The 20869-nt window shown below is 36.2% G+C and overlaps 2 protein-coding genes across 5 annotated transcripts; one reads left to right on the top strand and one right to left on the bottom strand.

Annotated features, from left to right (window-relative positions):
• Positions 1–16: 16 nt before the first annotated feature.
• On the bottom strand, positions 17–5619 carry parp9 (poly(ADP-ribose) polymerase family member 9). The gene is made up of 9 exons (XM_079880675.1): positions 5348–5619; positions 3331–4239; positions 2887–3105; positions 2574–2789; positions 2342–2414; positions 1666–2208; positions 1416–1537; positions 1022–1178; positions 17–854 (listed from the first exon to the last, which is right to left on the bottom strand). Exons 2-9 carry the CDS (start codon positions 4204–4206, stop codon positions 568–570), a joined length of 2493 nt encoding a protein of 830 aa, XP_079736801.1. The 5' UTR covers positions 4207–4239; positions 5348–5619; the 3' UTR covers positions 17–567.
• On the top strand, positions 4898–20755 carry parp14rs1 (poly(ADP-ribose) polymerase family member 14-related sequence 1). Of its 4 annotated transcripts, none has more exons than XM_079880669.1 (17): positions 4898–5768; positions 6054–6157; positions 6238–6277; positions 13024–13251; positions 13374–13601; positions 13686–15949; positions 16176–16409; positions 16509–16730; positions 16850–16928; positions 17084–17230; positions 17386–17448; positions 17614–17790; positions 18254–18463; positions 18656–19312; positions 19493–19635; positions 19891–20065; positions 20166–20755. In XM_079880669.1, the coding sequence occupies exons 1-17, from the start codon at positions 5588–5590 to the stop codon at positions 20444–20446; spliced, it is 5433 nt and encodes a 1810-aa protein (XP_079736795.1). In that variant the 5' UTR covers positions 4898–5587; the 3' UTR covers positions 20447–20755. The 4 variants fall into 4 exon arrangements, with proteins under 4 accessions (XP_079736795.1, XP_079736794.1, XP_079736793.1 ...); XM_079880668.1 differs by having other exon boundaries at positions 13018–13251; XM_079880667.1 differs by having other exon boundaries at positions 13015–13251.
• The last annotated feature ends 114 nt before the right edge of the window (positions 20756–20869 follow it).

The raw sequence follows: 20869 nt of genomic DNA, 5'->3' as shown, positions 1-20869 counted from the left end.
CATCACGAGAGAATTTTGGTTGAAATTTGGCATTTATTTAAGTCAAAGCATTCAATATGACTCAGTTGTGCAGATCACATACAAGAATAGGAAAGCATTGATTACTGATAAACAGTCAGAGATCATTTGTTTTACATTAATTAATGAATTTCAGCATATACTTTGAAACTGTAAACCCACCAGCTAATTTATTTACCCTCATTTGCATTCTTTTCTGTTCAACTAATGAACTTATTACAAGAAATCTTTTTTTTATTCACCTAACACCTGTTAATATTTATAAATGTATTCATAAAAAAAAAAAATAAAAAAAAAAAGACCTTAAGAGGCTATCTGAATGAAAAAATGAGCAGTTCTAATCAAAGTTGGTTACATTAAAGCAGGTTTAGCTCATCAAAATAATAATAATTTTCACCAGCATATATTACAATCAATAATCCAGTAATATGATTTAGTCTAATGATTATTACTAATGATTAACTTTTTGTGGGTTTTTTTGTGTGTAAAGTTCTGTATTGTGTGGCCAGATTTGTAATGTGCTTTGTCCTTGCATATTGCTGTGAGCAGCTACACAGCGGTGGATTTGTCACATATGATCAGGTATTCAGGAAGAGCTTGTTGACCGCTGAAGATGACACAAGTCTGTGCCCTGTCAGACACACTATCATAACGATCCAACGGGTCTCCCTTAATGGCTGGGGGCAAAATGAAGTCTGCAGACCCAATCGTAGATCTCCCAGTGAGGACCTGGGCCTGAATGATGTAGATGTACTGCTCATGTTCCTGTTCCTTCCACAGCCTCAGGGCTCCGTCCACTGTACTGCTGAAGTATATTCCACTGCCATACTTTTGCTCTAGAAATGAAGGAAAACATCTTTAAAGAAGATATTGTAACCTGATGCCAAACATCAAAACATCATCTGTACTTTAAAAGCATATCAATTAACTTTTACAAGAAATGCCTTCAGAGAAGAATATAAAAACCTAATTATTATTCTGAATGACTTCACATGTGTGTTACCTGCAGGAGGGGCGAACTCTTTCTGAAAGCCTACTCTGCAGATGAGATCACAGAACTGAGCTGACACACACTGGTAGAAGCGCTTTGGTTTGTCTTTCACTCTCTGTTCATTCCTGTCGAACAGCTGCTTCAGCGCGATGTTGTCTAGCTTCTCCACCTGCAACAACCAGTGCAACCACATGACATTAGATCCTATTATTGCCTACAACACTGTGCTTAACTTTCTCATTGGTTCCTATGTTATAGTTAAAACAGAGATTAAGAAAAAAAGTAAATAGAAATTACATGGACTAAACATATTAGTCAAATAAACAATACAACAGCTGATCTATAGAAACATGATGATAGCCTAAAGTGATTTGTAGGAATGCATTTGGGATGGTAGCTTACTCACCTTTACAATACTGAGCCCACACGCATTGAAGAATTTCCTTCCATCTTTTTCAAAATCATTCCTGTTCACATGTGTTCTTGCATAGAATGAGTTGTTAAGAGGCTTTAAATAGCCAAACATGCCTGTGTTGTAAATGACAAAAGAGTGGATCAGGTCATGTTTTGAGACAGAAACTCAACACCAACACTATGCTGCTGAGGAAACCAACTTTTGTAACAACAATATTTACAGTTTAAGTATTAGAACATACATGTCCTTTCCACAGTCCTCGTTCTCCCTGTGTTGTCAACCAAACTCCTGTGCACCAAGTTGACTTTGTGGTTACTGAACACATGGTCTACATCCCCAGCCAGATGAGCCTTTTCCAAAATTGCACTGATTTCAGGTGTTTGTATCCAAGGTTCATCTTTACAGCTCCAGCGAACCACAGAATACAGAATATCACGTTCTTCAGCTCGGGCGAAGTCCTCCTGGGCCTTACAAAGCATGAACTCCACCTCAAATGCGACAAAGCTGACATCTGAAGGACTTCCAATGATGGTTATGCCACCATTACCCCTCCTGAAGAACTCTTCAATCTGAACATCATACATTGTTTGGAGAGAGAGCAGGTATTCATGGTCTCTTTGCCCAAGATATATGACATGGTTATTCTTTATTGTTTTGTTATTTGATGGCTTTAGCATATTAATTGTCCACTCTTTTGCTTCTCTCAGAGCTTCTTTGCAGACACTTTGGAACTCAACAGTGGGCGTTTCATTTGATGTGCTTTCTTTGGCTGCAGAAGCAAAGCCTGAAAGCATTTGAGAGTGACAAAAGAAAATTTATCTCAGTGGTTTTATCTCAGAGTAGCTGGGCAAAAGTGTGAAACTTTTGAAATCAGAAGCATAAAAGTAAATAAAAACAATGTCATATATTTTGCTCACTTGTTGTCATATCATTGCGTACTTCTGGGGACTTTGTCTTTCCTTTCCTGCTTTTCATCTCATTATCAAAAGCCTAAATATTATAGAAGAAAAAAAAAATGTGAAAAAGTAAATTTTCTGTTGAATTTAAGTTGTGCTTGATTAATTTTATTCACTTTTTTCAAATGAGTAGCCAAATGCAGATTGAAAAATTATGTCACTGAAAAAAGCATATTACATAATCATATATCACCTCCAACATATCTTTGTCCTTTGGAAACACAACAAAGTATACAACCAGTTTACTCTTGTTGTGTTTACCAAATTCTGACACAGCATCTGTCATGATTCTGGCAACATCTCGTTTCTTAAAGCCCAGATTACCAGTACCAATAGCTGGGAAGGAGATTGACGTGTATCCCAGATGAGCAGCTTTCCTCAGACATTCTGAGACGCCATCGTAAAGAGACTACATACAACAACATAAGACAGTGGGTACATATATTGACAGACATAAAGATATGAATTACAGATAAATATATATAAATATATATATATATATATACCTTGCAGGATGTATCTGTCAATGCAGTATGATATACTGCTTTACATTTCAGATCATTTCCACTTGTCATATAGAGATCACCACCTGAGAAACTTGTGGAGTTTTTTGTTTTGTAAATCTCTTCTTGAATCTTTTTGCCAGCTTTCCTCAAAATAGCTTTTGAAATCTCTCCTTGGGACAAAACACGCTCTTTCGAAATTGTATTGACAATTACATCAACCTGGAGTTTGAAGCAAAGTGAATTTTCATATTTCAGTCATTCAAGTTGCACATAATTCCACATTTTTAATTTGTTGTACAATTCAAAATTATTTTGATTTTATTTAAAAGTCATGAGATGTAAGCAGTTTGTCAGAATTACATAAAACAGTTGTGACAACTGTCTTAACAACTGTCTATCTTACTATCTCACTGAGCATTGTTGAGTGTTTGACATTAGTCTTACCTCTTCCTCCTCAATAAAGCCCATTTTAAGGTGCAGTGTTACGTTGCCACACTGCAAACTGTTGCTTGAGGAGGATGGGATGCTATGGCCTTGCACAGCTCCACTGTATGAGCCAGAGATGCTGGACAGACCTAAATTCGCTCTAGTGGCTCTCTCCATTTCTTGGACTGAAGATTCATCATTATTGACCAGATGGATTTCCACATTCTTGCCATAAAACCCTCCATATTCATGGAACTGCTTTATAGCTTTTACAATAATGTCTGCACAGCGATCTCTTGGAAAATTGAAAAGGCCAGAACTCAGAGCAGGAATTGCAACAGAGGGAATGTTTTGATTTACAACTATTTGTAGGATACTATTAATAGCCTTATGTAAGAAGGGTGCAGCTTGATCACACTCCGTCTTGGATGGTTTTTGAGACACTTGGGGACCTACAGCATGTATGATCCATTTACATGGGAGATTTCCAGCAGGAGTGAGCACTGCCTCACCCGTTTTCACTTTTCCAAATTGCTTAATAATATCATCACTGCATTTCTGAATCATTGGTCCCCCAGCATCACTCAGGGCTTGTGCAAGACCTCCTGCATGCTTTAGCTTCCCATTGGCTGCATTGACCACAGCATCCACTTTATGACGGGTAAGATCATCTTTCCAGACTGATATTTCCACTCCGCCGGACAGCTTTGTGGAGTACCTCTTCTCAGCAATTAAGGCATGACCTGTGCTACCAAAGGAACCAGTCTCTTCAATATTATGGAGAATAGCCATGCAATTAAATTTTGCCCGAACAGCATGGCAAAAGGTATTTTGACACCTTCCCAGAATGGCAGCCTGCTCTGGAACCAGTGGAATCTGTTGTATATCACTCATGGCTTGTAGCTTCCTCAGGACAGACAACTATGGCTTTGGGGGAGAAATGAAGTATCGACAAAATATGACCACATAATCATTAGTCAAAATATCCTTTTAGAATTTGTTCAAGATTTATATTAGAATGTCTTTCATAATTTGGAACAAATCCTAAAGGATACTATCAAATAAGCCTCCTTTAAGAATCAAATAAAATGCTACTATGGGTGATATGCCAAAAATATTATATTACAATTGTTTTCAAGCAGGATCACAATCCATGATCTTGATAAAATAATTAACTTCTATTCATTATTGCATCTTTGTAATTAAAAATAATAAAGAACAAATATGCAAATTACAAATGATAGGACAAATACAACATAAGATTCAAATGAAATAAAGTGCTTTAATTGCTCAGCTAGGTCTATTTAACATAATTCAAATATGAAACTGAATAATCAAATGTAAAAATAAAACATACATACATAAATTAAATATATGCCTACAAAAGTCAAGAGCAGTTTTCTTTTTTTTTTATCTTTTCTACTGTTGTTTGATTAATATTAAGGACACAGAGAGCAGCAGATATATGCAATGAATGATAACTTAGGCTTTTAGTCTCTAACATTCTGTTTCACTGAGTAACGAGTTTAAGACAGGAATGAGGGCGAGCACTGATTACTACATTTTTTATTTTAGAGTGAACTATCCCTTTAAACTCCACAACATCAACAACACAACTGGGCAATTCCGCAACAAAAGAACCGGAACAAAATTCGAGACAAAATTCGATTTACAAACACTAAACATTAAGGGAGTAAAACAAGTTGAAGTAATTGTTTTGCAATCAACAATTTAAAACATAAATGTCGTGTTTTACGCAACGAAGCATACTTATCCGTGATGCCGAAACGCGTCGTCATGAAACTGCAACAAAGTTCAATGTAACTGAAGTGTAGGCTTGTTTTTGAAATAACCAACACATCTAATCGTAGTTTCGACTAACTTCTATCAAAACAGCTTACAATGACTGTCAAAAATCACATAAAAAGTTCATTAAATTTAAATCGAAAGCGAAAGAGTTGTGGGACCTTCAATTCATTAAATGCGAACAGATGTCGATTTACTCAATATAACCTACAATACTCTGTTTACTCACCTTTTTATTTTATTAACTGCAATACTTTCCTAGTTTTTTCCCAAAACGGCGATGGTTTCACGTTTCGAAAAGACCATGGGATTCTGCTTGAAGCTGAAACTAGCCTATTATATTTTTTTGTTGTCGTTGCTGGGGAAAACCCCGCCTCGTGCATGACCATAGGCTTCAAGGAAATCAAAAGTGAAAGTTTTAGCCTTTACACTGGGTTCGACAAACACCTCAGTCACAGGACAGACGGACATGGCTGGAGAGTTCCCATACGCTCTCTGCGTGGAGGGCCAGTGGGACCCCAACACTCCCAAACTAAAAAATAAACTTATCATCTATTTCCAGAGTAAGAAATCCGACGGAGGCGACTGTGAGGTGGAATACGGCGTTTCTGACGGACAAACAGCAACTGTTAGGTTCAAAACAGAGGAAGGTAAAGTTAACCTAGCCTTCCTGTCCTAAACTCCTTAAGAATTCTGAATCACTGTTACATATATGCATAAATCGTAAAGTGATGCGTTAATATTAGAAGTCTCATAGTTATTGATAAGGCCTATCGAAAGATGTTGTAGAGTTAGCCTACTGTGGGAGGGGACCAAGAAACGAAACCAATCTCTTTTTTTTTCCTTTTTTTTTTAATGTATTTATTTTTCTTTTTGCGTTATGCAAATGAAAATAAATGTTTGTTCACTCATTTATGTTCTTATGTTTGGATCAGTGAGACAGAGGGTTCTGAACAAACAAACGCATGAGCTCAAGATTGGTCAAAAAACAGTGAAAATCACTGTGAGTCTTCCGTCATCAGACGCTTCAGTTCCTCTTGTGAGTATTCAATATCACAATTGAGTAACGTGAACGGCTAATTCTTTGACTTGGAGTAAAAACTAAACTTTGTTTTCTAGGAATCAACCTCTTCGGTCAATACAATCACGGGTAAGTCCCGTTTATACTTCAGAATAAACGCTGTTCTGCTCCCCTCTGCTGGTCATGTGTGCCACAATGTGTCCCAGCCTATTTTTTTACAGTCTATGGTCCCAGCTAACAAAAAAAATCTTCTAAGAACGTTTGGCTAAAGTTCCCATTAAGTTATGAAAACGTAATTTCTGAGTGTTTGCTAAAAATTCGAAACATTTTTTTCCCTGGTGGTTCAAACAAAAAGCATTATAGGAACGTTCTATTTTATCATTTTGCAAACATTATGGGAACTTTTGATTGTTCTCTTTACATTCTGAAACAAGTAGCAAGTAACAGTTAAATAACGTATAAATGTTTTTGTTTTTTTGTGCTACCATTTTGTGAACGTTAATGGAAAACGTTTGTTCATAATTTGGAGTGAACCTTATTGAGTTGAAATGTTATTATCTTACCTGTAAACAGTAAACAGTTTTAAAGTTTCTGCTGAGAAAAAAACATTGCCCACTACAGCATACCTTCAATAGAATTAGCCCTGCAATAAGATGAACACTACAACAATATTACAGTAATATTACAGTTTTTAAAAAATGCTTTCATACTAAAAGTGGTACTTAAGGTCCACTTAGCGAAACTCATACCTAATATTCAGACCAAATCTGCAAAACTGCAAGCACATTATATATGATTTACACTCAGTTTGCATTTGTAAAACAAACTTTTTGCAAAGTGTTAAACACAGTTCTCTACAGTAGACACATCACTCAAAACTAACAGCTCTTGTTTTTCATTTAGAAAACACTGCCATTTAAATACCACAATCATTTCACAATTACCTACACCCAACGATCATGCATGAAAACACGTACATAAATTGATCACTTAGAAATCAAAACTCAAAGTTTAGACAAACAAATACATTTTGACCCTTGCTTTTCTGTTTATTTTGTAAATATACTGAATATGCATAGAAGTCTATGTCTTATTTCTGTAGCACTTTACACAAAAAAGTGTTAATATTGTATGCTGTATTGTGTAACAAGTTATCTTTTTCTGTAGGGTACAATGGGGTTAAACAGGGTTAAAGGCACAACTTAAGGAAAATGTTGAGGAATGTATATATATATATATATATATATATATATATATATATATATATATATATATATATAGGGCTGTCAAACGATTAATCGCGATTAATCGCATCCAAAATAAAAGTTTGTTTTTACATAATATATGTGTGTGTACGGTGTATAATTATTTTCTATATATAAATACACACACATGCATGTATATATTTAAGAAATATTTGCATGTATATACTGTGTATATATATTTATATTAAATATAATTTATATTATATATAAATATTTTATATATAAATAACACATTTTTTTAAAATATATATGCATGTGTGTGTATTTATATATAGAAAATAATTATACTCCATACACACACATATATTATGTAAACACAAACTTTTATTTTGGATGCGATTAATCGCGATTAATCATTTGACAGCCCTAATATATATATGTGTGTGTGTGTGTGTGTGTGTGTGTACATATTATCCATCAATGTTCAATAATATATATATATATATGTATGTATGTATGTACTGTATGTATGTATGTATGTATGTGTCTGTGTGTGTGTGTGTGTGTGTGTGTGTGTGTGTTACATACATATTATTGAACATTGATGGATCAACACATTTTGTGGTATAATAAATCATTAAAGTAGTTTGTTTTGCTTAAAAATCTTTCCTACATTCGGGATAAAAGGCTCACCAGGATGGTACAAATACTTTAGCTCAAGTAATGTTTTGCATAATATCTAAGTTATTATTTGTTCAAAACAATCACTTCAGGAAAGTTTGTACTATTTTCTGTTTATCTGAATAAATAAAGGAAATGTATTTTTAACAAATAAACTGTCAGTAAAATGTTCATTTTAAAAACACAGAAAAAAAAAAAACTTAAACCTAAATATTCTGAAAGCTTTGAAGGAGATCCCATGAAAATGTAATATGGCTTTACAGTAGTAAAAATAAATGTGATATTTTATTATATGATTTACAGGGCGTGGTTGAGGCAAAGGATAAAAGAGGAGGATCTATGCTTAGCATAGTCTTTATTAATAACAAAATCAAAATAACAAAATACTCAGGTATCTCAGAACTTCTCAAAAACACGAACAAAACATACAGCAAGCAGACGATAATGGACAAGGAACAGCAAAAAAACGGGGCTATATACATACCGCGAGTGTTCCTTAAAGCTACACTGTGTGATTTTTACCCCCATCTAGCGGTGAAATTGTATATGACTACCCAGTGAATATTAGTTTCTGTTCCTCTCAATTCCGAGGGCGTTTTAACTCCTACGGTGGCCGTATTATTCCAAGATTAACATGGCTTCCAGTTATCACTTCGTCCATGACAATAATAAACAATACGTCTAAAATGAATAAAACTACAGGACAGATGTCAGGAGGTAAACGTCACCCTTGGAATCGGCTATCCCAGCATAATAAGATTAGGCTAACGTTACAATGTGTACAAAGTAAAAACAATTAAAAATAACTAAAATTTACAGTGTCCTTTTTTTTATATAGCTTAAAAAATTGCGCCTTTAAAACTATTCATCACCTGTGATCTGTCGCAGCACAGATTTATGTTACAAGGTAAACAATACTTTTTCACCATTGAGGCGAGGATGAAGTAATACTAGAGGTCGTTCTGGCGTTATGCACAACCATGCTATGGTTAGACAAGCAACTATAAAACTTTGAATTTACACAAATGAATTACAACAGGCTGAATTACCTGTCGAGAAGAAAGCAGGCAACCTCGGCGTCCGTTTTAAAATCTTTTCTCCTCATGAGCTCTTTCCATCTGGGAAAAGTTACTCCAATATTGACTATGGTCTTGCTGATTTGCCTGTCGCGTTGACGTTTTAATTCTCTCTTTCAAATGTGAGTACGCACACACACACACACACACACCACACTATCTTTCAAATCTGCCGGCACTCGCGAGCTCGCGAGTAATCTCCCCCTCGCATTCGTCACGGTGTCACTGAGTGAAAAACGCAAAAGGCGAAGCTTGAATTTACAGGTATGTCCCTCTTTGGCTAATGTAGTTTCAAGATGGAGGGGCAACATGGCGACCGGCATTCGAACCCCTCACCCGTATGTACTTTCAATGGCAGATTATAAACTTAAGAGAATACTTTATTACTTGAAAGAAGTAAATATACATTAATGAGCACATATATTTTTGAAAGAACTAAGTGTTTTTTGCTAAGAATCAACTAAAAAAGTTACACAGTGTAGCTTTAAACGAAAGGCGGCATCCACAAAGGCTGCATATCTCGGCTGCCACGTCATCATTTGCTGAAGGCCTGTTTTGAAGGATGCATTGGATGTATCCTTCGTGGCCTTTAATCACCCACAATCCTTTGCACACATTCCAATTCACGAAAATAAACTTACAGAAAATGAGTCAGTACTGAGCTTGTCTGAGTTTATTATTAAATGTAAGACAAAAATAATGTTTTTGGACATGAAAGCATATATGTTATCTTTTGTTTTGCTGACTTAACACTAAACTGTCAATAATGTAAGCCAGCTGTCATTCACTGTATTGCATTAAAAGAAAGCCAGTTAATATAAAATTATAAATTTCAAAATTAAGTTTTAATAGTATTTTCGTGCCGTGACCGTGGGGGCGGGAACGTGTGTGATGTAGCCATGGACACTTACTAGACTGTCTCATTCTAGCGTTTAATTTCTGAGGAGTCTAGCCTACAAACCGCAGAATGACTGGACTAGGAAGGACGCAGTCTCGGTAGGATGCAGCCTTCCGTTTGAGAAGCACCCAGTGAAACACTAGGGATTAAACAAGATAATTAACAAGACAGATAACAAATGAGGGCAAATCAAAAACCATGGCAACTAATGAACTGGGACAAAGGCTCCCTAGCTTCCGAGGTTGTGAATCAGTATATCGTGTTCATGAATTCGGGCACTGGTATTTATGAACAACAGAACTGATATCTTGTTGATATTATGTTTTAATGTTATTTAAAGTACATTATAAATACTTTGCTTGTTACATACATGCAACATTTCATCCATAAATAAATTATAAATGTTTGGTTGATTTTTTTTTCCAATATTACATGTCTAGGGATGTATGTTTATGCTGGAATATAATTAAATAATTATAATAATGATCAGTGTCCCAACTACTGAACTAAGGAGCTGATTGAGAAGCACCAATGACCTAACACAGGAAACTGAATGATATGATTAATATCATATTTTTAGCGCAATTTTCCACCGGACAAAATTGCGCTTGTTAACTCATGATTTCTGTTCTGTGCGTCTGTGCGCACCAATCTTGCACTTCTATCTACTCCTCAACCAGACCACCTAGAGACTTCGGGTTTTCGGCATTATGTTAAGGAAGGTCTAATCTCGGGAACGCACAAAAAAAATCCAGGAAAAGATTTACTATCTCTTAGTGTTGTGATCCCATGAGGTGAGAAAATTGCGCTAAAACACTCAATGAGTTTTTATTACTTGTTTCATTTGTTTCATATTTATCTAACCATGTCATGCAGTCAGCTATTTATTATCATGTTAATGATTGTGCCTTTAGCCTCAACAGCAGGGGTGTTTTTTTGTTTGTTTTTTTACCTCAAATACCATACTTTTACATATTCTTCAGCTATTAAAAAGTGTTGATTTAATTACTTTTAACAAAACTGAAAATCATTAACAGGACAATAATTGAATCGATTCTCATGTGCTGTTGAAATCTGCAACATTTTATAAAATACTAAATATTAGATCAATTAGCTCAGAATCAACTTTGCACTGCGGCCCGCGATTGCATAAATGATCAGCCACATTTCCACTTGCATCGTGAAATGCAGATGTTTAGGAAAGTTCTGCGGCAAGCTTTTGTGCCATGTAGTGATTTAGAGTTTAAAATCAAATGCACATTTTACCTTGGTGCACCTTTAGCCTCATTGTACCCTATATATTACAGTTTTTCTGAATTGCTAAAACACATTTCTTGAAACCATCACCCACTTTCTGAAAAACCTTAAACACAATACCAAATCATCAAACTACATTCAGAGAACATCTGACTCTTCTGGCATAATAATAATAATAATAATAAACATATTTGTGCTCAAAATCAAACAATGCTTTCAGATCATACACAACCAATCAAAATATAAACACTACAGATCATTTATTAGACACTACATAAAAAAATGGAGAACACAGCATCCAAAGCATGCAGTTACAGAAAAAAAGTATATTGTAACACAGTAAATTAATTTAGCAATTACAAAAAAAGTTTAGTAATCGCAACTTACAGTAGTAAGGTGAATAGATCGTATACTGTATGCACTGCAAGTATAGTATTTCGTACTGAATATTGTATAGTTCTGAATGTCTGTATATTCAGCACTTGCATACTGTAAAATATAGTAGTCCAACTGCAAAAGCCAAAAAGGTTAAAATAAAATAAAATAAAAAATCCTCTAAATGAAAAGCATGTTACACTACACTCAAAGGAGTTGTGCAACTGCAAAATCAAAGTTAGTGAGAGATTCATTTTGCCTCAGCATCACGTCTTCGTGTTGGGTCCAGCCTGAGGACTTTGTCCACATTACAGGCAATAATGTCTCTTGCCAGGCAAAGAGAAAAACCCTCTGGTGTGACGGTTCCAGCCTTGACAACACTGTCCACACCTTGCTCTTTCTTGTCCTCATCCTCTTCCTCCTTTTCCACCACCTCTTACACATACTCTTCCTCCTCTCCATCTCAGAGTGTTTCCATCTATTGTTCATATCAACATTCAGTGCACCTGTACACTCTGAACTGGCTTATTTTGTACAGTTGGTTTGATCACATCATTAGAAATAAGTGTGAACAATTTTGAGTCGTTGTGTATAAACGATGACAAGTGTATTGTAGTTGTGTTAAACTTTTGCCTTGCCTGCCTTGTTTAGTGTTTTGCAACATATTATATATTATTTAATATTGTTGCGATTGTGAGTGAGAATGTGTTCAGAGTTTTGCAAAAAGTGCATGAGATTTGCAAATGGTGTCTAACTGCCTGAACTTGTTTAAGGTTTAACAGAAAGAGTGATTTATTTGACAAATGTTCAGAGAATGGGGTTTAGTGTTTTCTGACCATTCATATTAGGAAAATCTGATATCAAGTATTCTATAGCCGTGGACAAAAAAGGGATAAGTATACTATACTGAATAGATTTTATTCAGCTTTAGCATGGTCATTTGCACATGATACCCTAGCACAAAAAGGATACCAAAAGTAATAAATGTTATCTTTAGATCCTTAAGTTAATTTAAATATAAGTAATCCAAATATATTTGTATCAGCAAAACTAACCGTGCACCGTGCTGCAACGCACCGTGCTGCAACAGGAAGTTGCAGTCTGTCTACACCAGACGTGACAAAGCAACTATTGCAAATCCAACTATTGCAATTGTTCTTTGTGTCAGAAATGGCATAGGTGCTTGGAGTACATCAGAAATAGAACGGGGGATCAGTTCATGAGATATGTTGCACCACATTGCATCCAATGTAGACAGCATCATTAATTATAATGGATTCTATTGTTGTCTTTTGTTGCGTTCCACTCACCACCATTGTAGACAATGTGTGAAACTTTTCAGATGAATGATGTTTTTATTTTCAGGTGAACCCCACAGTGAAGAAGAAGAAGAAGAAGAAGAAGAAGAAGAAGAAGAGAAGGTTGAGCCACCTGAGAAAAAAGAAGAAGATACAACCCATAGATCAGCTGTAATTGAAAACATCCAAAACAACGGTCAAGAGTTTCTGACAATGCTGGTGGAAAATGTGCTGAAAGGATCTTCTGCCGAGTCTAATGACTTCAGCATTGAAATGATACCAGAGAGCAATTGTGCTGTGGTAACCTTTACTTATAGCAAGGGTAAGTCTTGGGTTGTGTTCTCCAGTAGAGTATACTCTCCAGATGTACATGGGGATGGGGGTGGGGTTGATCACCTTGCCCTTAACCCACATTTCCTGTTACTTATATTTTGTTCCATATAGATGCAAAAAACTTCATTATATCCTGCCCAAGCAATGGAATTATTAAGAGGAAAAACATAAAAGTCAGATTACTTGAGATGACATCAACGGTGAAAGCTGAAGGCTTACCTCCGAACACAAACTTAGACTACCTCATGCTCTATTTTGAAAAATTTGGAGAAGTAGAGGATGATGGGGTTACAATGGAAATGGATCAGTCAGCAATAATCACTTTTAAAAATCCTGAAGGTACATGAAGTGGTGACAATAAAAATGTTTTTATTGAATTAAATTTTTACATATGCATAAACTATTCAATGTGTGCCTTTTCAGATGTGCAAACCGTCATCAACCATCAACATCAGATTAAAAAGCAGCCTTTCAGAGTACTGCCATACTACAAAACACTACAAACAGCTCTATATGGTAAAGATAGACCCACTCTGAGACTTCCAGAGGAATTTACTGAGAAGATTGATAAGACTATATGGCACCACTTTAAGGAAAACCAAAAATCTCTGGGTTTAGTCACCCAAGCTATGTCCAGTCATTTTTGTGAGATGGATTTTCAATCCTTAGCAGTGAAGATCAGTCCTTCATCATCCTTGCTTAACCGAGGCGGGGAGACAAGAAAACTCATTAAAACATGGACAGACAATGCCCTCTCTGGGTTCTCAGTGGCAATGTCTAAATTTAAATCCATTGAGCTCCACATTCAGAAGGATGCATGGACAGAGATACAGTCTGAAATTCAAAATGCAGTGGTGGGAGAGGCAGTCACACTGGTTCCTTACACAGATGAAGGGACAATAGCTGTAGCCGGACTGAAAGAAGATGTGGACAGGATTGAGGGAATTCTGAGAGAAACTGTTCAGAGAGTCACCCAAAAAATACAAAGGGAGAAGGGTAGTGAGACTGATGAAATAAATATGACTCCATCCATTTACAAGCTTCTTCTCTGTGATGGTTTGGAGCAGCAAACTCGAGACAAATTTCCAGAAATGGACATAACATACCATGCACACAGCCACAAGTTAACTCTTTACGGTCTAAAAGATGAGATGCTGGAAACAAAGAACAAGATACTGGAGGCTGTTCTTAATTTAATTCGTAAACCAACTGAGCTCCACCAATCTGTTTTAGATTTTCTACACAAGAAGGATCTTGAGGAAATGTCCAAAGTTTTGTTTTTTAACAAAGGAATCAATGTAGCATTAGAATCTGATGGAAAGAGAGTTTTGCTTGTTGGAAAAACAGACAATGACTTGGATGTTGGTGAGAAGCGAATGCAGACCGATCTGGATCATTTGAGCTTCAACGTAGAAGATCCCAGTGTTCTAACAAGATCAGATTGGCAAGACCTTGTCTCTCACATAAAAAACAATGTTAAAAATGTTACAGTACAGACATCCATCAACCAGGTGGTGGTTTCTGGTTTTGTAGAGTCTATCACGGATGTTGAACAAGAGTTAAATGATTTTGTTCAGAAAAACTCACACTTCGAGAAAACTCTGAAGGCTCACAAGACCGTTGTCACATTCATCAAGGATCACAAAAAGCAGGATTGGCTTGAAGAGGTGACAGGTAAAGTGATTGTGGTCTTCAAAGATGAAACCATCATGATCAGTGGACCAAAGCTTTATGTCTCTGAGTGTGTGCCTTTATTTGAGGACTTGCTTACATCTGTGCATCACTGCACCATGAAAATAGTTAAACCAGGGGCAAAGAAGTTCTTCAAGGAGAAAGAGTCAGTGTGTGTGACAATGGCCAAGACAAATATGAACTGTTTGGTCCAATTAATAGACGAGTATGACCACCCACATGACACTGTTCAATCACAGATTGTAAAGCCTGCTTATCAATATAAATCACATGAAGGAATTGAAATTACAGTAAACAAAGCTGACATGTGTTCATTTCAAGCGGATGCAGTGGTCGGTGCATGCAAAGAGACCCTCCTACTGGATGGAGGTTTAGCAAAAGCACTCTCAGTTGCTGCTGGTCCTAAACTTCAGAATGACTGCGACCAGCTTGTCAAAAGACGGAAGTTGACAACAGGTGATGCAGTTCTCCTCGATGCTGGAGGACGGCTGCGATGCAAGCATGTCATCTTAGCAATAGGACCACAATATAATCCTTCAAAACCTCAGGAGTCCGAAAAGCTCTTGAAGAAAGCTGTGAAGAAGAGTCTGAATGTGGCAGATCAAGAAAGCTTCCAGTCGTTGGCAATCCCAGCCATTAGCTCTGGTGTATTTGGTTTCCCTCTGGACCTTTGTGCATGTACCATTGTGAAAGCTATAAAAGAGTTCTGTGATTTTGTTGAAGGGGACATTGCGCTGAGGAAGATTCACCTAGTTGACAATAATGATCAAACGGTTCAAGCTTTAGAAGCTGCTGTGAAGAAAATTTATGGGGTTAGTTCACCTACCCCAATCATAACAGCTGGAAGCAGTTCAAGCAGCCAGCAGCAAAACCAAGCAAGCTCTTCTCCAAGCCAGCACCAGATAACTGCGCTCTTTCAAGGGGCATCACAAAGTTTTCAGACAAAAGAAGGCTTAACTATCACACTTATGAAAGGAAACATTGAGGATACAACAGTGAGTTCAATATTTACAAATTATGCATAATATTATTTGGTGTATTGCTTTTTCCTAAAGTGCATTTTTGTATTTGAAATATCAAAATGTCTGGAGATTTCATTTTTTCTAAAATAAGAGGTTTTTTTTGTTTGTTTTTCAAGACGTTCTTAGGTCCTGTTCTTAAGTGAATGCTGGTGCATGTGCAAACTAATCATTTGTATATAACTGCTCTTTTTTTGTAAAGATGGATGTTGTTGTGAACACTCTCAGCGGTGACCTGAATCTTGGTGTAGGAGCTATTTCAATTGCCCTTCTCAAAGCAGCTGGTCCACAGCTTCAGGTTCTGCTCAATCAGCAAGTCACAGGCTCTGCAAACGTTGGAGCAGTCTTTGAAACAGCTGGTGCAAACCTGAAGAACAAACTGGTGTTCCATGCAGTTGTACCACACTGGAATCAGGGACAAGGGAACGAGCAGAAGGTAATACTATTATTAATTAATTAAGATAATATTGGTTGATTTAGAGATTAGTATTTCAAATCTGATGCTTTTGATGACTTTTTTATTCTCTTTGAGCAGATGCTGGAGGATATCGTGGATAAGTGTTTGGGTCAGGCAGAGCAGCGTCAGCAGAGCTCCATTGTTTTCTCTGCCATTGGCACAGGAAACCTGGGATTTCCAAAGCCACTGGTGGTCTGCACAATGCTGGACTCGGCCTTCAAGTTTAGCAGTAAAAGAAGTTCAAAGCACGTGAAGGAAGTGGTATTTGCTCTTCACCCCAAAGATACCCAAACCATTCAGGTATCTGATATATGATCTCATATCAGCCTTTTTTAGATCCATTTAGTCACAATTTTTGACACTTAGTACAATAATAATGTTATTTTGACCCCAGTAATACTATATGTCTTTCACAACAGGCATTCACAGATGAGTTCAGCAAAAGGTTTATCGGCCAATCTGCCTCAGCAAGTAACCCCACACAGCCGCTGAGCACAGGTGCCCAAAACTTCAATTTTCATATACAAATTACCTATAACCTATAATTAATTGGTCTCAATGTAATTTTTAGTGGATGTATGAAGTCAGTTCCCCTTGATATGATATCTTTCCATTATTATTTAGTTCTGTTTTATTTTACAATGAAATCACAGGCCCCTTCTCAAAGGTCACAACAAAATCCGGGATTCATGAGACTACAGTGGGAGGAATAACACTTCAGGTCCTGAATGGTGATATTACTACAGAGAAAACTGATGTCATTGTGAACTCCAGCAATAAAGAGTTCACATTGAAATCAGGTAAAGTTACTAATTCTGAGTTAGTAGAAGGCTGATAATGTTTTTATGCCTTACTAATGACTTTTCAAGCACTTTGCCTTTAATTGCTTGTTGCTTAATTTTATAAGATAGGAATGAATGAGATTTACATAAAACTTTTATCTCAAACTGTCAAGGTGTCTCAAAGGCTATTATGGATAAGGCCGGGCCAAATGTTGAAGCTGAGTGCCAGCAGCTTGGTAAGAAGCATGTTTTAGTTCCTAAAATATCTTAATAAGAACTAATAAATAAATTACATAATAAATCATCCTTTTTTTTTAAAAAAATCACATGTCCTGAAATTTTACACAGTTTAACACACAGAACAGAGCAGATTTATAATTCTGGTTCATGTGTTTTTCCAGCGGCCAAGACTAACAGTGGACTGATAATGACTCAAGCGGGGAATTTACAGTGTAAAAGGATAATCCACATTTCAGCACAAAGCAATGCTATTATGATCCAAAAACATGTTAAAAAGGCCCTGGAAATGTGTGCCAAGGAAAAGTTAACCTCCATTGCACTCCCAGCTATTGGCACAGGTGAGAACAGGAAAAAGAACAGTTGAGAGGGAAAGTGATATTGTTATTTATCTATGTCACACAATGACTGTCCTTAAATATAAAGAGAGCATATGAATACAATTTCTATAAGTAATATACCTGTATTAGATATATATTTTTTGTTAATTTATTTTTCCACATCACTTGTTTTTTTTATTTATTTATATATATATATATATATATATATATATATATATATATATATATATATATATATATATATATATATATATATATATGTATTTATTATTTGTACAATACATTTAATTTATTTTCTCAAATTCTGGTTTAGCACTATATATAAATAAGTGGTGAACTGGTGATAACCTTTTTTATCTTGCATTAACTTTGGCAGCCCAAATTTGTACAATATTTTTTATGTTCATAACTTTAGCTAAAAACATGGACATGGTTCATAGTCGCATTGCTTTCTTTTTCTCAGGACAAGCGGGGTTGTCTCCAGGTCAAGTAGCAGACTCCATGATGGATGGTGTGATGGACATGATAGGAAAAACTCCCCAGTCCACTCTCAAGCTGGTCAGATTGGTTGTGTTCCAGGCCCCCATGCTTCCTGAATTCCTCAAAAGCATGCAGTATCGAGAAACTGGACCTGCCAAACAAGAGAAAGAGAGTACATGGTCAAAAATCAAAAGTATGAATCTCATCACTTTCACTTCAACCTAATTTCATAGAACATGAAATTTTCTGATTAACCTTTAAAACATTACAATTTTAATTCATAAAACAGTGTAGTTTAGAAATGCATTTTAATAAGGTCATGCACAACAAAGATATCAAACGCGACCTGACCGATTTCTGCATTCCAACTTTGTGTATGTTGCAGCATATGCTAAATCCTTCTTCAGTGGATCTTGGGAGAAAGAAATGAAACAACATGGTGGCAAAGACTTTGTCATTGAAGGCGTGCAAGTAGATCCAGTGTTTTTTTCTATCTGTGGACCATCGCAAGCAGAAATGGACAAAACAAAGCGTTTCTTAGAGGACATGATCACTGATGAACAAGTGTTCCAGTCTATCACAGACACAGCCATACTTACCTTTTCAGACAAAGACCAACAGAGAATCCATGAGCTGCAAAGGACTATGAATGTGACTATAAGGTTAGACTACAAAGCCAATAAGGGTTCAGAAGGGACCTCAGGACAGGCCACACTCACAGTACAAGGTCTCAGCCGAGATGTTCTAAAAGCCACTCAGGAAATCCAAGAAATGCTCAAAACAGCCAAAGAGGATGTGATACTCAAAAAAGAAATGGATTACACAAGTGAACTTGTGGATTGGCAGTATGAACAAGGTGGGCAATATAAAAGTTTTGATCAACGCACAAATTTTGAGTTGGAAAAGGCCCTCGACAGCCAAGCTCCAGACATCAGAATTACCTTCCAAGGCCAAACGTACCAGGTCAAACTGCCTGAGGGTCCTGCGGTGAGCACCACTGGAGGAAACAAGATGAACATCCAACGCATTGACAGACTGAAAGGTATTTGCTGTGTAGTATCATTTATCAATACGAAAAATGAAAATAATACATATATAAAAACTTAATTAAAGTGAATAAATGTGTAAATTATTATCTTATCATAAATAAAAGATGTGAATTGGATATGATTTGTCTAATGGCACTAGAACTAATTTTAAATAAGTTTTTATTTTTCTCCAGCTACTGAAAGTATCCCACAGCATTGGGATGCCTTGGCACCTAATGAGTTGTACCAAAAGTTTAATTTGCAACCGACCAGCACAGAATACATAGACGTATTGGGGCGCTTTCAGGCCACTTGTCCAAACAACAAAGTCTTGAAGGTGCGTTTCATTTTATTGTATTGTGTTTAGTGTTTTATGAACAGTTCATTCAATTTTATAGGATTCCAACCCCAGTTAAAGATAGAATTCTTAGAATGGGTGTAGGTGGATCTAATTTCTGAACTAGAAAGGCAGTGCAATAAATTGTAAATGACAAGGAAATAAACACATGACAACTTCACAGACAACTCAATTTTATACTCGTATTCATTATGGGATTCTTGTCTGTTTTTTACGCCTGTTTTTGTATTATAGATTGAACGAATCCAGAATCCTGGCATGTGGAAGAACTACCAGAATAACAAAAGTGTCATGGAAAAAAAGAATGGTCATCAAAACAATGAGAAAAGACTCTTTCATGGAACCAGTGAGCAGACTATCAATCACATCAATAAGAGTGGATTTAATCGCAGTTATGCAGGAAAAAATGGTAAATCATTTACTACAGGCATTATAATATTTGCATTCCATCATTCTAATTGAAGTGGTGTATGTATGTATTTTTCATCTCTTAATTTTTCCTGTTACAGCTGCAGCATTTGGAAACGGCACATACTTTGCACTTAATGCAAGCTACTCTTCTAGCAACACATACTCAGTGCCTAATGCTCAGGGACATAAGCACATGTACCTCTGCAAAGTCCTTACGGGAGACTTCACTAAAGGAGCAGGTGGGATGTTTGTGCCACCTCCAAAAAATGCCAACTGTGACCTGTACGACACAGTTGTGGACAACCCTGCTGCTCCGACCATTTTTGTGGTATTTCGTGATGATAATGCTTATCCTGAATATTTAATCACTTTCACTTAGTCATTTAAAGAGCAATCAGTTTACAGTGAGACTGAGGGATTGATCACAATCAGATACTATCAGGGAGAAGATTTGTAAATGAAACCGTAGTTCCCATAATGTTCCTTACTGAATCATTAAAACTTTAAAGGGCTTTAATGATGGAAAATGCATGTGCCTTATAATGAATTCTTTTCTGTTTCTGCTGTAAAATGTTTACAAATTTTTTATTTTTTTTTAATTCTGGTGATATTTCCACTAAACATGCACAAACAAATATGCAGGCACATTTATACAAACTGCACTGCAAATAAAGAACTTCGAAACTTCAAATTGTTTTATTGTAATTTCTTACACCCTTATACAGCTGATACTTTTGACATTCAAAAAAAGTGTATAGGCACAATCCACATATATTGCTCTTCCACATCTTAGTTACAAATA

Source organism: Squalius cephalus (genome assembly GCF_949319135.1).
Source record: "Squalius cephalus genome assembly, chromosome: 9".
In the NCBI taxonomy this organism is placed as follows: domain Eukaryota; kingdom Metazoa; phylum Chordata; class Actinopteri; order Cypriniformes; family Leuciscidae; genus Squalius; species Squalius cephalus.
This window is presented reverse-complemented; position numbering and strand designations above follow the sequence as displayed.